Raw genomic sequence first — 17,530 nt, 5'->3', positions numbered from 1 at the left:
TTCAGCCCCGGCAGCAGCCGTACATCTTGCCTCCCATGCACGTCCAGTGTGGAGAACACTACTCGGAAACACACACTTCGCAAGGTAACGCTGGCTTGCCATTTTCCTTTCTTCGGGTGAACGGTTGAGGCCAGGGAAGCAGTAAAGAAGACTTTTTAAAAAGAGGATACTGATGCTTTCAATTTTAATATTGTCATTGCCTGAATGGCAGCAAGCAGCAGCTTCGATTTGTGAAAAGCATAGACTATCGTTTACCCCTGAGAGAGGAATTGCCCCAGAATTGGCTGCAAAAGGGAGCTGGAGAAGGCAGCGAGCAGGGTTCTCTTCTCCTCCGTAGAGAAGAGGGAGTGGCAGCAAAGCCCACGAGGGTACCCCTGACCCTCACTGCCGGTATCACAAAGCCCGTCACCGTCGGTCAGGTTTTCAGGTGGACAGAGAATACAGGCATCCAGAACAATTGAAAGAAATATACAAATAATCTCAGTCTTTCACATTAGCTGTTGCTTCCCGTCTGTCCTGCCAGCCCCTCTCTCCCAGCACTTATAAAGGAAATCTGTTATATTCCTCTCTTTTAACTCATGCAAAATATGTGTGTGTGGGGGGGGAAACCATTCCAATAATTATTGTAATAATAATAATTAACATTTATAGAGGAAGTCCTCTCCTTCGGCACTGTTCTCAGTACCTTCAATAATCCTCAAAATAAACCTAGGAGATGAGATAGGGATTACTATTATTTCCAATTTACAAATAGAGGATTGGGATGCAGGAGGGTATTGGAGGGCCTTGGATACGAAAATCAGTGTCTTGACCCTCAAGCCGGTGCTCTTGATCGTGACACCACCTGCATCTCAAAGAAGGGATGGCATTAGATGTTGAATATTGACAGTGTGAAATGGAAAATGCCTTTCTACATTATCCTATGCTGGCTATTTTTAATGTCTCTGCACTGTCAGTGTGTGCATGAAAACTAAGATAATTAAGAGACTATCTAATGTAATAAAACATTACTGTGTTTAAGCAGACTAGCACAGTAACCCTGCTTCCCTGGGCAGGCACCAGACCCCACCTACCAGTAGAGGCAGAGAAATGCAGCCTTTGTCTCTCTGGTCGCCTGGTTTATCTTGACTGTTTCATCCCACCTGGTCTGTGACCACACCCCTCCTCCTCAGCGGCTGAGCATTTACAGCCACCTTTTCTGCCTTTGTTTCTCTGCTTGGCTCATGCTTACATCTGTGGGGTGAGTCATGCATGTAGTTTGCTCACAGAAAAGTGGCAAGAAGTTGCCTCCCTGGGGTGTGTGTGTGTAAGGAACGTTGGATGCCTGAAATGGTTCTTACTTTCTATGTTCGAACTCGTTAGGTACCTCCTTAAGCCATGATTAAGTTTCATGTGGCCTGGGCTCGCTGGTGAGATCAGGTCTAGGGGAGAGTGTTCGGCAGTAGCTGGGAGAACTCTTGGTTCCAATGTTGCCCTCACTTGATTGCTGGTTAGGTGTTGGCCTTGCCTGCTGACCTCCGGGCTACATTATCTGTCTTGTGTCTTTATGTTGGCTTAGCAGTCCCTCTGGTTGGTAAAGGGACCTTTCTCATTGTAGATCAGTTCCACGTACTCAGTAACTTCAGATCTATTGCCCTGTTAACTGGTTAACTGCCACGGTATTTTGAATTTAATGGAAAAAGGTCCGCCGCTTATGTCTATAGACACTTATGGCGTACGAACCGGTTCAAGCTCTTGGCTTCTTGGCCCAGAGAGCCTTCCTGAAGCGGACCCCTGAACAAGAGAACAGGTCACCCCTAACGGAGGCCACACTTCCTGCCTGATTTCAACGCTCATGGCAAAATCGAGAACTTACCAAGGGACCATCTATTCAAACGTTCATTGCTTTCTTTGTTTAGATTAGCTTTTCCTTCTCAGGATGCTTTAGAATGTCCCTTCTGTATATTGGCATCTCATTCAAGCAATGTCCAGATTTGATGGAATGTGGGTGGAGCCCGTGGGTGTGCCCTTGCTAGGACTTCTTTAGGTCAAATGTCACATAACCTAAGCTGTGACTTGACCGAAGCAGGATGGCGTGGTGGTTCACGGGCCTTTCTTTGACCTTTGCAGACAGCATCTTCCATGGGAACGAAGATGCCTTCTACTGCAACTCCCACAACAGCCTGGACTTAAATTATTTGAACGGCACCATCACCAACGGGAGCGTGTGCAGCGTCCACAGCATCAACTCCCTGAACTGCTCCCAGAGCTTCATCCAGGCGTCGCCCGTCTCTTCCAACCTCAGCATCCCCGGGAGTGACATCATGCGGGCCGACTACATCCCTAGCCACCGGCACAGCGCCATCATCGTGCCGTCGTACCGGCCGACCCCCGATTACGACACGGTCATGCGCCAGATGAAGAGGGGGGTCGTGCACACGGACAGCCAGAGCCAGTCCCTGCGGAACCTCAACATCCTCAACACGCATGCCTACAACCAGCCGGAGGACCTGGTGTACAGCCAGCCCGAGATGCGGGAGAGGCACCCCTACACTGTCCCCTATGGGCCGCAGGGGGGCTACGGCGGCAAACTGGTGGGTCCGTCCGACCAGATAAACCCAAAGAATAACTCGGTGCCCAGCAAGCCGGGGGCCAGCGCCATCTCCCACACGGTGAGCACCCCGGAGCTGGCCAACATGCAGCTGCAGGGCACGCACGGCTACAACACGGCCCATATGCTCAAAAACCATCTCTTCAGGCCGCCGCCCCCCTACCCGCGGCCCCGCCCCGCCACCAGCACCCCGGACCTGGCCAGCCACCGCCACAAGTACGTCAGCGGCAGCAGCCCCGACCTGGTGACCCGCAAAGTGCAGCTGTCGGTGAAGACCTTCCAGGAGGACAGCGCCCCGGTGGTGCACCAGTCCCTGCAGGAGGTGAGCGAGCCGCTCACGGCCAGCAAGCACCACGGCACGGTGAACAAGCGCCACAGCCTGGAGGTGATGAGCAGCATGGTGCGGGGCATGGAGGCCATGACGCTCAAGTCCCTCAACATCCCCATGGCTCGCCGCAACACGCTCCGGGAGCAGGGGCCCCCCAAGGAGGTGCCCGGGGGCCACGAGGTCCCCCAGCTGCCCCAGTATCACCACAAGAAGACCTTCTCGGACGCCACGATGCTGATCCACAGCAGTGAGAGCGAGGAGGAGGAGGAGCCCGCGGCACCGGCGCCCCGGATCCCCGGGCTGCGCCAGAACATGGAGTACAGCGCCCAGCTGCAGGCGGCCTTAGCGCGGATCCCCAAGAAGCCCCCGCCCGAGTACCCCGGCCCCAGGAAGAGTGTCAGCAACGGGGCGCTGAGGCAAGACCAGGTCAGCGTCCCCCCGGCCATCGCCAGAGCCCGGGTGCTGAGACACGGGCCGGCCAAGGCCGTCAGCGTCTCCCGAGCCGACCAGCTGGCCGTCAACGGGTCCTCCCTCGGGCCGTCCATCTCGGAGCCCGACCTGACGAGCGTGAAGGAGCGGGTCAAGAAGGAGCCCGTGAAGGAGAGGCCGGTGTCCGAAATGTTTTCCCTGGAGGACAGCATTATAGAAAGAGAGATGATGATCCGGGTAAGTGTCCTCCCCTCCCGGGCCATTTGGGGGGACAGTTCACACGCTGGTCTCCCCCACAGCCTCCTCTGCTCCTTGTCCCTGAGAAAGTTCACAGCGGGAGCACCTGTCGCAGACACTGAAGAAGGTGGGAGGCGCGTTCAGGGGCAGGGTAGGGATGTCGAGGGTCACTTGGCATCGAAACAGGTGGCATTTTTCACAAAACTTCGTGCTTGCCCCTTCAAGTACATCTTCCATTCTCCTGCACAAATGCCGACGGGTACGCTTGGTACAAAGTGCAGTCATGGAGTTAGGATGTTCCAGGCGGGTGGTGTTCAGGTTGAGGTCGTGGCCAGTATTTTGCTGTTTATTCAGGATCCGACTTACTGTGTGAGCTGCCAGGAGCTCACCTTTCTGCACCTGTTGGTGTTTTGTTTGTGTGTTATTTTTTCCCAGGGGAAAGCTCCCCCCCCCCCCAGTTAGATATTAAAAGAACAACATCTCCTGAGAGTTTTTTGTATCTATGAATCTATATATCAGGATGGCTCGCCAATATTGACCGGCATGCGTGCAGCGTGTCAGCTTGAGTTTCAGATTTTTTTTCAATAACACAGAGCCAAGAAAGTTACAGTAAACTTGGAAGTTTACTGTTGAGCTGCAATTCCCCATTAACGTTAGTCTATTAAGAATTCAGATACATGTATGTGAGTGCACATGCACACACACACACACACACACACACACATAGTGGGAATCAACTTGCAAAGAACCGTCAGGGGCCAATGTTTAAGGAAGCCAAGTTCCTGGGTTCAGAATCTAATCCGCAAGGACTTCATGACTTCGTTCAAACCTTCGAGCATCTTCAGCCTCACAGATGGCCATCCGTGGCATGGTCCAGGTGTAACTCTTCCCACGGTGGGCAAACCCAGAGGGAGGTTGTGAAAGATGTGCTTGGGCCTCTGGCAGTACAACCTGTGGGCTGGGAGAGGAAATGGAGTGTGGCTGCCTCAGGGGAGAGCTTTCCCAGCTGGGAAAAGTGATTTATTGGCAGAAAATTGTTTTCGGCACTTCTTGGCCCCCGGCCCCTTTAACACAGCTCAGCCTGTCAGTCTGCACTTTGATACTTCCTGATGCCTCCACGGTCCCGTTGCCTCATTTTGGTCAAATCCCTCCACTTCCCTTGTTACCCGTGTTAAACAAAAGCCTGCAGCCAACCCCATGGCGCTGGTTCCCTACCGGGAGCTTCAGGCGTGACACCAAGGAGCAGGGGTTTCCGCTGTGTGTCCCACGTGCTGTCCCATCCCGTCCAGGGGGATCATCGTGACCCCATCCCTACTTCATTCTCCCCGTCGAACTTTTCCCCAAATCCTGTCTACTCAGGAGCTCAAGGACTCCTCCCGGGCTGGTGTCCCGGCCTCAGAGCAGGTTTAGGAGGTTCTCCAGCAAACCAGTGTGCCAGGCACGATGGCGACAGTGCCAGGTGGTTCTGCACCTGGCTTTTGACGAAGAAACAACCCCAACCTCCTCCCCACATCTCAGATGCTTCTCTGCCCTCCGCACCGATGGGCAGCTTTGGCTGGGCTTCTCAGGAATAGATGATAAGAGGAGGCTGCCTGGGCTTCTCCAGGGTAAGAGCAATGAGAAAGTTACACCCGATGGGAACCGAGGGGACAGGCATGGTGAGAATTTGCCCTGCAGCCAGCTCTCCATAACTCAGGAGCTGCTGGTGTGTTGAATGGTTGACTCAGGCCTGCTGTCTCCATCGCTCCTCTTTCTGGCCCCTACTGTTGAAATTCATGGGTCCTCTTCTCACGCGGTCTCAGTTAATCCTCCTCTGAGAAGCTCCGTTTGTAGGTCTGAGGGGTCGGCCAGTCCCTGGTGCAAGTGTCGTAACTTCACAAACCAGGGCTCCATTCCTACTGCAGGGGGCACTGAGGGGATGAGTGTGATGCCATCCTCTGCACCCATGGTTCTATCAAGACACTGCTCTCTGGGGAATAAATTTATAAATGATAGACTAAGAAAAAAATACCTAAAAGGTTTGAAAAGAAACCAAGGGTAAGATGATCCCCTCACCTGTGGTGGCCAGAAGAGTCTGCACATTGGTTCCACTTCTGTTTGCATCAAAATCTCAAACTGTAACACTCATCTGTTTGTATGCTTTATTTTTTTAAAAATATATTTTATTGATTTTTTACAGAGAGGAAGGGAGATAGAGAGTTAGAAACATTGATGAGAGAGAAACATCGATCAGCTGCCTCCTGCACATCTCCTACTGGGGATGTGCCCGCAACCAAGGTACATGCCCTTGACCGGAATCGAACCCGGGACCTTTCAGTCCGCAGGCTGACGCTCTATCCACTGAGCCAAACCGGTTTCGGCATGTATGCTTTATTTTTAAAAAATATGTTTTTATTGATTTCAGAGCGGGAGAGCGAGAGAGAGAAACATCAGTGATGAGAAAATCATTGATTGACTGCCTCCTACAGGCCCCACACTGAGGATCAAGCCCACAACCCAGGCATGTGCCCTGACCAGCAATTGAACCGTGACCTCCTGGTTCATAGGTCAACACTCAACCACTGAGCCACACCGGCCGGGCTGTGCGCAGTCTTTGCTCTTATTTGTTGTGTGTTCGTTTATTCATCTGCTTTAAACTAAGAGCGCAGGAGTCCCGGAGGGACGGCTTCCTCAGGCACGGTGGGAATTAATGGGTAGGCTGTGTTTGAATTCGCCCTACTAATGGTGGTTGTCTGCATTCCTTGGCTGGGGAGTTACAGATTTGGGGAGATTAAAACACATTCCAGAATTCTCCCGGTATTGTAAACAATGAGAACATGCCTTTTCTTGCCACAAGAATCTAGAGAAGCAGAAGATGGCAGGCCTGGAGGCGCAGAAGCGGCCTCTGATGTTGGCAGCGTTGAATGGCCTCTCGGTGGCGCGGGTCTCGGGGCGGGAAGACGGCCGAGTTGATGGCACCCGGATTCTCATGGACGAGAGGGTAAGCCCTGGGCGTGTCAAGCATGTGATTCATTCCCTGTGCTCTTCGGATTCCTGAGCGCTCTCTTTGCCCGAACATGCCAGCACCGAGGTTTATGGGATGAGTCAATTCTTCAGGTTGGGATTAGCAAGACGTAGTCTGACTGTGTTGTATTAAATGGGTCCCTACCAAGTACCTACTGTTCCTTTGTCAAGGTGGCGTGGTGATGGCTGACGGAGAGACCGGCTCCTGAAGCCCCTAACGGGCCATAGGGCCTGGGTCAAGCCACTCATTTTCTTCGGTCCTCTTTCCCTTTTTGCAATTAGAGAAAGTTGGCAAAAACGATTGCTGTCGCTCTCAGGGTCTGTGATGTTTATGAATAGTCAGCATTTATTAGGAAGTGAGTCGTTTACCCAAGCATTTATAGAATTCTCTAACGCCATCCCCTCCACCCATGGTCAGAATAAGGTGCATGTTAGTGTTTCCGAGGTGGGGAAAGTGTTCCTTTAGCGCCTGAAATTGCAATCAGAGCTTAAAGAAACAGGCTTCGAGTGCTCATAACATCAGGGTTTTAGATTCCTGTCGGTATATGTGAAGTATTAGAATGTTTTTAAAGCCAGGAGGGATTTCAGAGGAATCATTTAATCCAGTCAGTACTTTTTATTGTAATTAGTAGTTTGGCCGTGGGAAAAATAAAGTGAGAGGGGGGTGTATAATCCCCAGAACTGAAGGGCTATGGACCAACATCATCTTAATATTCATCTCAGTAAAATGGGCTGTATACGTGGAGAAAAGGGGGTTTGGATCATGAAGAATAACAATCTCCTCACATTAAGACTTTAAACAGAGGTGTTAGTGACACAAATACCAATTTTGAACTTCACCTCTTGCCTGGCTTTGCTGATTGGTCCTGTTGAAGCTGTGAACGAGAAGGAAATTGGTGGTTGGATAAGAGAAACTAGCACTGTGGTTACTAATGAGACCAAATCATCAAGCATTCGTTGGGCATCTTGACACTACTTAACTAGCAGCCTCACTGTCAATATTTAAAGAAACCTGGTGGCTTTATTGGGATTTTGGGGTGTGATCGGTTCGGTCAGTGAGCTGAAGGTTCATTTCTGTTGCAGTTCAGGAGCCTGAAGAAGAAGCTGGAAGAGGGCATGGTGTTCACAGAATACGAGCAAATTCCAAAGAAAAAGGCCAATGGCATTTTCAGCACAGCGGCTCTGCCAGAAAATGCCGAGCGCAGCCGGATCCGCGAGGTTGTCCCCTACGAGGAGAATCGCGTGGAGCTGATACCGACCAAAGAAAACAACACAGGTTACATTAACGCCTCCCATATCAAGGTGAGCCGGGGAGCGTGCTGGGAAGGTTTGTGGAAGATGCCGGGGGTTAAAGGTAAAAATGCAGGGAGAGAAAAACGTAGGACGGCTGCCACTGTGCGTCTTGGCTTGTCCCCAGACCCCGAGGGAATGTGTTTGAACTTCTGGGCTTTTCTGACTCAACGGGAAGGGCTTGCCCAGCACTGCAGACAGAAGGAAGCTGGCGGCCTTGGCAGAAGCTCGGGTCAGCTATTTCTGAAGCTCGCTCTTTACAGAGGATTTAACTTTCTCTCCTCTTGGTGGGTTATAACTCTCCCCCAAACTCACAGGAGAACCCGAGGACTGTCCTTTTCCATTTGTAGTGAGCGGACGTGGAGACTTTGGAAGTCACAGGCATTACCTTACTGTCGCTGAAGCTTTAGTGATGCTCCCTGGTAATACGACAGGTGATGCGTTTGACACCTGACTTTGTCCTCAAGTTGCATGATGTTTGGAAGAGTGGGCGAATGTAATCATAAACCATGGAGGTGTGCTTGCCAGTGACTTGCAAGATTTGCCTCCTTATCCAGTGCGTTAGGGTCATTCAATTTCTGTTAATATTTCAGAAACTTAAACCTTTTTATCTCAGTATTTCATAGACTTGAAAATTAGTCAGCCTAGTTTGGCCCCGGTTAGAATTCAGAGATAAGGATGCTCGAGTTAGATGTTTCCTAAATCGCTTACCTTCCTCAGTGTCCCTGATAACAGAACATACGTGTTTAGATCGTCACCATTTGCTCTGCCGTCTGAAATAGAAGGATTTATGCGCATACCGCTGTTAAAGCAGTTGTTACAGGACGTTTTTAAACAGGATAAGGCTCACATTATGAGTCCGGTATGATCAGTAACCTTAGAAACCTGTTTCTGGCTTCGTCCAGGGTTATTTCCTTTCCTCATTGGGCTTTTCAACTGTAGCCAGATCCTGGGTAGGTTCCTTTGAGCCTCCAAAACACAGCCAGATGCCTGGCTCCTGTATCGGTTCTAACAGTTTTGAATCAAAATATGAAAAGTGCACCAGGGTGTGGGGTGTAGTGTTTTTGCACACAGGGCATAGATAACCACGTGTATTTTTTTAATGTGTCAGGAAGTACTGTCAAAAGAAATATGAAAGAGCATCATCCTGGATCAGGTTGCATATTTTACTCTCATTTTTGAGAATGAGAAAACAATAAAAAAAAAAAAAAAAAACATGAGCCCCAGGAAACAAGTCTTTAGTAAACTGACGATGGTGTGTGTGTCATGGGCTTGGTCAGGCTTGACAAACGGTGGCCAAAATAATGTGGTCAAACAAGGATGCGGCTCCCACAGCTGCTTTGTGATAGAAAGTCTATGGAATGCTTCTGTGGCGACGTTATACTGTCTTCTTCTGTGGCCCAGTCTCCCCTCCCGTTTTCCATCTGCTGCCTGGAAAAAGCTGTCCCTGTGCCTCAGCCGTGCCCACGGGGTGCACTGAGCAGAGGCATTCCCTTCCTCAGTGTTCTCCGGGGCCCACATTTCATCTTGCGGATCTGGGTTAGACATGGGTGCGTTTCATGGACCCGCAGAGCTTGCAAGAACTTGTCGGTGCAGTCGGAATCGAGCGGTGTACCTTGCCAACGTTTGCTCCCCGGGTTCCGAGCCGCCGTTAACGCAGAGCAGATTGATTTGCTCCAGAGGTGGAATCACATCTGTGAAATCTACCTCCGTAGCCTTGCTGGTTGTGTTTTTAACGCCGTTTTTAATACCCTCCTGTCAATACTTGGAATTTGCTGAAGGCCCCAGGCAGCAGCAGCCGCCTCTGCGAGTATTTACGGTTCCTATATGTTGGATGCCAGGGAGGCTAATGTTTAAAATCACAGCTCCACAGACAACCCAATGCCTCGCCAGCCGGCAGCTATGTGGATGCTATCTCCCCCCGGAACTTGGAAACCGGATCTGGCTTGCCAGCGTTGACCTAAACATGCCTTGTGTAATGAGACAATTCACTGACACTGTTTTTTGTTTGAATCAAGTTAGCATATAGTTTCATAAAACAAATGAGGGGGGGGAAGTTTCAAACAACGATCACTTCATTGCTCCTAGAACTATGTAGAGATCTGCACTGGTGGAGTGTGAGGGGCCTGGCTTTGCAATGCCAGGGCACAGGAATGGAAGGGGACATGAAAGAGTCCTCGCAAAGGCCACCATCTGCCCCGGATGGCACGGCCTTCAGCACTCAGCTCACAGCTTACTTACGGTGTCCGCCGCTGAAACTACCAGCTGCAGAATTCTCCTCCCAAGGCCACCCTTAGCTGTCCGGGGTCACGATTTGATTTTCTAAAACCATCTCACGGCTCTGAAGTTTGGCTGGACGCTGTGAATGGCAGAACATCATGTGTGGCTGACCTAAGTGCCTTCATGACGCCTCCACCGTGTGTGGCACAGGGAGTGGCGGGTACAGCCGAGGTTCATGACGCTCTTCGCATCAGGTCAGCAGCAGCAGAAAGACATTCCTCCTGGAGGGTGTTACTCCACGGTGGACGCCGTTATTGTTTGAAAGGAAGCCGCGGAGCACTGTTTCTCAAACTGGGGGTCGTGGTATAGCAGTGGGGTGTAGAGTCCATTTAGAGTCAGGACCAGTTTGGGTATTGTTGTTGTTGTTCTTGTTTATTAATAGAGTAGAATAGAGAAGAGAAAAGAATGGAAATGATCAAAGTGCATTGCACACAAGCGTAACTCGTTTCTGTAATTCTGTTAGGCTACACACACACACACACACACACACACACACACACATGCACGCATATTCATCTGACATGGTGTGTGGATATGTTTATGTATATGTGTGCTTTTAAAAAATGCACTGGTTTGTGCATAATTCCTGGGGGTTGCAGTAAGAAAAAAAGATTAATAGCATTTTCATGTGAGAATGTCTCCATCGCCCCCTGTGGCCGCAGGGGTTCTGATGTTGGCACAGAGCCATGTGCCCCCCGTGGTCAGCAGGTAACTTGGTCCTGGATTGGGGGCTGCCTCACCGGTGCTTTCCTTGGTTTGCAGGTGGTGGTTGGCGGGGCTGAATGGCACTACATCGCCACGCAGGGGCCCCTACCGCACACGTGCCATGACTTCTGGCAGATGGTGTGGGAGCAGGGAGCCAACGTGATCGCCATGGTCACGGCGGAAGAGGTAAGGGGAGTGGCCGGCAGCCCCGTTCCAGGGGGAGGGGTGGCCAGAAAATGGGCTTCGTGTCGGGGACTTGGCTGCTCCGTGCTGCTTCCTGCGGCACCATTTCTCCGCAAATCCTCTTCCTTTGGCATTGCACGTGTCTCCTCTTCTCAATTCCACGTAGATGGGTTTTGTTTCCCAAAGATAATCTGTTGGCTCCCATTTTCATCAACTTTTCACTCTTTTCCCTGCATTGCCATGAACAAAAATTAAACCAAAAAGAACCAGCTCCTTTTTGTGTGCCAGACAACACCATCCATAGTTTTTGCCCTGGGACTCGAGAACCTGGGCTGCTGTGGGTGAATCGGCACATGTTCCAACCACGGCCATGGCCAGCTGACATCCCTCATGCTTATCGCAGAAGGAGCCCGGAGCTGTGGGGCCTGTACAGGTCTTTATTCTTTAGGGAGAGAAAAAAAATGTGTGTTCTTCCTTTGCCAAGTCGCACAGTTGTTCTGTTGTAATAGAAACGTCTACGTTATGAAAATGGGCAGATACCACCAAGCAGTTCACCGGGGGTTGCTGTCTTTGAGGGGGAAGACGTTTTAGGTTTCTTTTCTTGTCACTTGCTCAGTGTTTTATCTTAACCACGTAAGGGACTAGCTTCGTGTGGTTTTGACCAATACTTATGGGGTTACCCCTTTGCTAACAATTTTTAAAGGTGGGGAACAGAGATCATTGAAAAGAGTCACATTTTATTCATGGACTGTTCCGAGCAGCTGCTTTCCTGAATGGCCCATTGGAAGATAGTGGTGGCCCTGGCTGGGTGGCTCAGTTGGAGCGTCGTCCCGTCCACCAGGTTGCGGGTTTGATTCCCAGTCAGGGCACATACCTAGGTTGAGGGTTCGATCTCTGTTTGGGGCACATGCAGGAGGCAACCAATTGGTGTTTCTCTCTCACATCTCATATTCTCTCTCTCTCTCTCTCTCTCTCTCTCTTCTCTCTGTGTGGTCTAATAGAGAGAGCCCTGGGCTGAGCATCAGAAATGCAGAGTGTGACCTGGATTGACCACTAAGACGCGGTCACTCCCCTGCCTGAGGTCACTCCATCCCCTTGGACAGCTTCCCACTGTCCGTGGAGTGAAACCCAAACTGCCTCCCATGGACCAGGAGGCCTTTCCGACCTCCGCGCTACCACCTTCCTCCTGTTCCTTTAACACCCAAGCGCGTTCTCACCTCCAGACTCCGCTCTGGCTCCTCTCTCTGACATCCAACTGCAGCTCAGTGGTGAATCTTTTAAATTTCCCGTTGATGTAGCTGCCATTGTACATCTTCTTATGGGTCTTCGCTAAGATCTGTAGGATCTAATCTGTGACAGACACTGCACAGTGCTACTGAGTTAGTGACTCAGAAGCTATTCACGTTTCCCCCTGTCCTCAGATTTTAAGATTAAGAGGATAAGCGCTTGCTTCCCTTGACTAATTTCCAACTTTACTTTTGTGTGTGATTCAGGAGGGCGGACGCACCAAGAGCCACCGATACTGGCCCAAGCTGGGTTCCAAGCACAGCTCAGCCACCTATGGCAAGTTCAAGGTCACCACGAAGTTCCGAACAGATTCTGGTTGCTATGCAACCACCGGCTTGAAGGTCAAGCACCTTTTGTCCGGACAGGAAAGGACGGTGTGGCATTTGCAGTATACTGACTGGCCAGATCACGGCTGCCCGGAGGATGTCCAAGGATTTCTGTGTAAGTGTTCTCTTCCCGGCCGGGTTTTACCAACTGTGTCAGTGGTCTGATCTGTTGGAGGTGAAATGGAAAGAGAGGACGCTCTCTATTAAGTGGCAAAAGTATTATAACAAGGACGTATCTGTCCCTTCTTATGCGGAACAGAGAAGACAAATATATGTCACTTACCATATCCTCTTTACCTTTTATGCAAGTAAGCTGCTAAAACTGTGGTAAACTAATTGATTCCACCTTGATTTAGAACTTCACTCCTGAATGCATAATTATTCGGATACAGGTTTGAACCTTGAAAGCATGCTACGTAAGCCCTGGTTGGTGTGGCTCAGTTGATTGGGCATCGTCCCACCTGGAGTTTATTTTGATATTCATTTAGAATGGGAGGCAAAGGGGGAAAGAGAGAGAAGACGGGTTTTTAAAAGCCTAAATGTGCCATTTCACAAATTCCAACAGAAAGATTTCTATGCATACTTATATGTTGATAAAGGTGTTTAGTTTCCCACTAAAGTGATGATGGTGCTGGAGTTGGACACTGAAAGTGGAGAAGAGAAAGGTGATTGGAATCAAAGAATCTAGAGCGTGATGGAGAGGGATTGTGAGTTGCTGAGGTTTGTAGCTCAGATACTAATAAGGGAGGGCAGTGACCTCTGCAGAACTCGCTTTCCTCACAATAGTATTCTTTTTGTTTCTTTCTAGTAATCCTTCCCTAATTGACTAATTAGAATTTTCTCCAAGACACAACATGGGAACAATAAAAGTAGATCACTTAAAAAAAAAAAATAGACCAGTTTGATGATTGACTAACAGCTCTGATAATATCAGATTGAGTCTATAAGGTGGTTAAAATGATAGCCAAATCTTTAAAATCAGAACGAACCAACTGAGGGAAGGCCGATCTAAGTTACTGAAAAAATATAGAAAAATATTTTTAAACAGTGTGAGTGTGTTCATTTACATTGCTAAGGGACTCCAGAGAAGTATGTCAAGTCAGGTCCTACAATGACTTTGTAATGAGATAAGCGAATAAGGAAAACAGGAGTTCTTATTGACTATGTAAAACAGATGCTTCTAGATGAACCAGACCAGGTTGCATGCCCTTTTTCCTCTTCACCAATTTGAGCATCTCCCTGAGTCTCGTGTATGTAGCTCCATCAGGGTGAGTTTTTTTCTGAGTGCCCAGGCCTTCCAATCTGCTTCTCCCTGAGCCAGCCGCTGCAAAAATCTCAATTATTAACACTAGATTGCCCAAGGAAGTCATTTTGACTGCTTTTTAATTTCAATTAGAAAAACAATTATGTATATAAGAACACAATGTCTTAGAATTTTGTGACTTCTTGTACAACATATAAATGCGTTTATTAATAATTGTAGTTACCTCCCCCTCCTTCATTTCCGGTATATATATATATATGTGTGTGTTATACCTATATTGCCCAAAAGCAGTCATTTTGACTGCTTGGGAAATTTTAAATAATCAAATGACTCTTATTATTGAATTGAGTAAATTTCTTATATGACGAGTTCGGCTCTGTATTGAAATAACAGTTTTCATTTTTTTCGATTACCGTCACATGATAACATACAAGTACATGATAAATTGGCGATACTTGATAAGTTGCAGTTGCTCAATAAGCTAAACTAGTACCTGTTATTCGAATCTTTATGCAGTGATACTTCGGCTTTCTCCACTTCCTGGACTGTTGGAGAGGTGCATTTATGCCCTTATTTTTTTACGGTCCTGAAGGACAATGTAATTTTTCACTTGTGCCCCAATGGAGTAGTGAACAGACCCCTCTCCCCCAGCCCTGCTGAGCCAGGCAGATGCTGGGAGGGATGGGGAAGGTGGCACGACTCCCCCCAAACATGTGGCCTCCAGAAATGGGGCTGGGGGTGGCTTACCTTGAGCTACTCAACCAGTTGGAATCCAAGCTGTAAAGCAGGCCCCCCCATGTCTATTTTAAAACCTAAAAACGAAGTCGAGCCTCGGTTGACATTCGCTCATTCAGGGAGGGGAAGGGAGAGGGCAGATGGAGGCTCTTCCCACCAGACACTGGCGCTGCCAGGCGGGCATTTCAAGGGGACCTCGCTGGTGCTCTGATCCCCGTCTGTTAATAGGAGGAATTGCTGTAAGTAATGTCGAGACTCATCTGCTTGGGGGACTTGGGGATTTGCAGAGGGGAAAACCGAATTTAATTTTTAAAAAAGAACTATTTAATTCAAAGAACAAATTCTCCCATGGACTAATTGACTCCCAGCTGGTCCTCTCTGGCTCCGGGACTGTACCGTGGGTACCAGCCAAATAATTAGTGTCTTGTAAGAACTGTAAATCATTGTCACTTAAAAAAAAAAAAAAAGATTCCCTGTCTGTTTTGGCTCTCCCCCCTACCTCCCCCCCCCCCCCCGCACTCCTGGAGGCATAGCCACGCGGGGCTCGCGTGACGGACGTGCCCTTTGTCTTGCAGCCTACTTGGAGGAGATCCAGTCGGTGCGCCGGCACACCAACAGCATGCTGGAGGGCACCCAGAGCCGGCACCCACCCATCGTGGTCCACTGCACCGCGGGCGTGGGCCGCACCGGCGTGGTCATCCTCTCCGAGCTGATGATCTACTGCCTGGAGCACAATGAGGTGAGTCTCCTGGGGCCTCCTGAACCCTCCACCTGGGGACAGAGCTGCACCCTGGCCGGGCCTCACCTGCACCCTTCTTTCCCGGGGCCCGATTCCCTCTGTCCTGACAAGAGCTTTCCACAGCCCTGATCCCTGCTCGGGCTCTGACATTCCCAGGCCTGGTTACCTTTCGTCTGTCACTGCCCTGTGCTGACACCCATGTCATAGAGAGAGGTCGGCGTGTGCGGTAGGGACCGACCGGTTAGAAAGTCTGATCTTCGTCGGCATGGACTTCCAGAAGTCGGCAGTGTTGTGTAGACAGTCTGGCTTCCTTGTGGGTACTTTCCCGTGGTGCGGCCACATGTAGTTTCGATGCGTCTGGCGTGTCTGGGATGTGTGTTGGCCTTCAGCCTGTGTGAAAGTGCGTGTAGTGTACAGAGCCTTGGCATCCTTCAGAGGGGTTTTCTCTAAAGGGGGCTGTTGTTGGCTCCGGTTTAGAGCAGTGGCTGGAGTGACAGAGCGAAGTGGGCATCTGAGTGCCTTTGCCGAGGTCACGCCCAGCTCTTCTCCCTGAAGGGGCTGTGGCCGATGTGGCGCCCACGCAGTGCGTGGCATCTCCTTCCTGCTCTAACCAGGGCGTTACTCTGAGGGGCTTTTGATTTCCTCAAGATGAAACTACAGCCATGGAGGCTAAAGACCATCTGCTGTTTGTTTATATGGGGCTTAGAATGGCTGTCACGTTTTTTTGTCTTAGTGGGGTCCTCATAGCAGCTGTGTAGATGGGGCTGGGCACAGGCCAGTCCTCCTGCTTTACAGATGGGGAAACTGAGGCCCAGACACTGTTCAGCGGCTTGTCCGGAGCCACATGGCTCCGAAGCAGTGGTGCCACGGTGAGAACGAGATCTTCTACCCCTCCCCTCCCCACGACCTGTTATTTCCTTCTCCAGCTTCAAGTGTCATTAGGTTCTTGTTCATTTTTCCAAATTACACAGCTTGGAGAATCCGAGGACACTTTCCAAGTGGTTCGGTAGTTTTTTGGGAAAGTTACAACACACGTTCTGCGAAGGAATTTATATAATAATACACGTATTTACTCATTACCATCCGTGGCTTGAAATTCAGACTAACTACTACGCCATGAAATTTGTTATAGTGTAACTTGCAGGAAAACGGTAAATGTTAAGTGTAAACATGTTCAGAGGATTGTAAACTCCCTGCCTATAAAAGTTCATTTTGGAAGCTTCCCGTCTGTAGCATGCATGTTTGTGCTGCTGAGGAGGAGGAGGAGGAGGAGGAGGGGAGTTCGGAATAATGTGGCCTGGTGTTGGAAAACACCAAACGTTTTGGTGATGAGCAAAATGCCCCTCATGGAATCAGTTGAGACTGCGTCACAGAGGTTTCATCATCTTCTGTGAGTTTTTATCCTTTTGTCTCACATGAGAGTTCTGGATTGTTTGCTTCTGTCAATGGTGGAAGTCTCTAGAAGAGTGGATAGCTTGCCACCAAGTCCCAAATCCACTCAGCACTGGGAGATGGGATAAGATGGAATGGAACCAGGGGACTATGGCTCGAGCAACCGTGGGCTCCAGGGGCAGAGGAAGGGCCTCATCATCTCCTCCCTCCCCCCAAGTCTTTTTCTCCCCCCTCATATCACTTTCTTCCCCTTATCTTCTCCATCCCCTGTGCATACCCCGTCCTCCTTTTCAACTTGAGAAGCTATTCTGTCCATCTTGTCTGACATGAAGGATTGTTCCGTTTTGAGCTCTTTGGAGACCCATCAAAGGCCAAGCCTCAGCGAGGTGATGACACGAGGGCTCATTGATCACCAGATGTTCCTGGCCCAGTAGAACAGTACACAGCACATGTCAGAGCCAGTATGGCACCGAGGGAGGGACCCGGCCATTGGGGCCTCGCGTGGACTTGATGAGGGCTCGGGCGATTAAATTCTCTCTGGTGTGTCCAAACATAGCGGATTTCCTCAATGCCCAGTCGCACGCCAGAACATTCTTTGCTGGAACGTGGTCAGTCCAAAAGGGACTTCTGTTCCCATTGATATTCAAAGATAGCCGGATGACTCATTTTTCACTTCCCTTCCCCAGCACAAATATAGCTGGCCTTATCTGCCCGTTTCCCATCAGTGCTATTGGTAGCTGGT

The 17,530-nt window shown here is 49.8% G+C and overlaps 1 protein-coding gene across 6 annotated transcripts in view; it reads left to right on the top strand.

Moving 5' to 3' along the window:
- PTPN14 (protein tyrosine phosphatase non-receptor type 14) overlaps positions 1 to 17,530 on the top strand; it is a 148,976-nt gene that overhangs the window by 122,058 nt on the left and 9,388 nt on the right. For all 6 annotated transcript variants that reach the window (XM_059674933.1, XM_059674927.1, XM_059674932.1 and 3 more), the window contains 7 exons: positions 6 to 84; positions 2,110 to 3,584; positions 6,421 to 6,564; positions 7,671 to 7,889; positions 10,920 to 11,048; positions 12,539 to 12,773; positions 15,233 to 15,396. In XM_059674933.1, the coding sequence (XP_059530916.1) occupies positions 6 to 84; positions 2,110 to 3,584; positions 6,421 to 6,564; positions 7,671 to 7,889; positions 10,920 to 11,048; positions 12,539 to 12,773; positions 15,233 to 15,396 (2,445 nt within the window). The remainder of the gene's footprint in view (positions 1 to 5; positions 85 to 2,109; positions 3,585 to 6,420; positions 6,565 to 7,670; positions 7,890 to 10,919; positions 11,049 to 12,538; positions 12,774 to 15,232; positions 15,397 to 17,530) is intronic.

This window comes from Myotis daubentonii, chromosome 18 (assembly GCF_963259705.1).
Source record: "Myotis daubentonii chromosome 18, mMyoDau2.1, whole genome shotgun sequence".
Taxonomy (NCBI): Eukaryota; Metazoa; Chordata; class Mammalia; order Chiroptera; family Vespertilionidae; genus Myotis; species Myotis daubentonii.
Note: the sequence above shows the minus strand (reverse complement) of the source record. Positions and strands in the feature narration are given on the sequence as shown.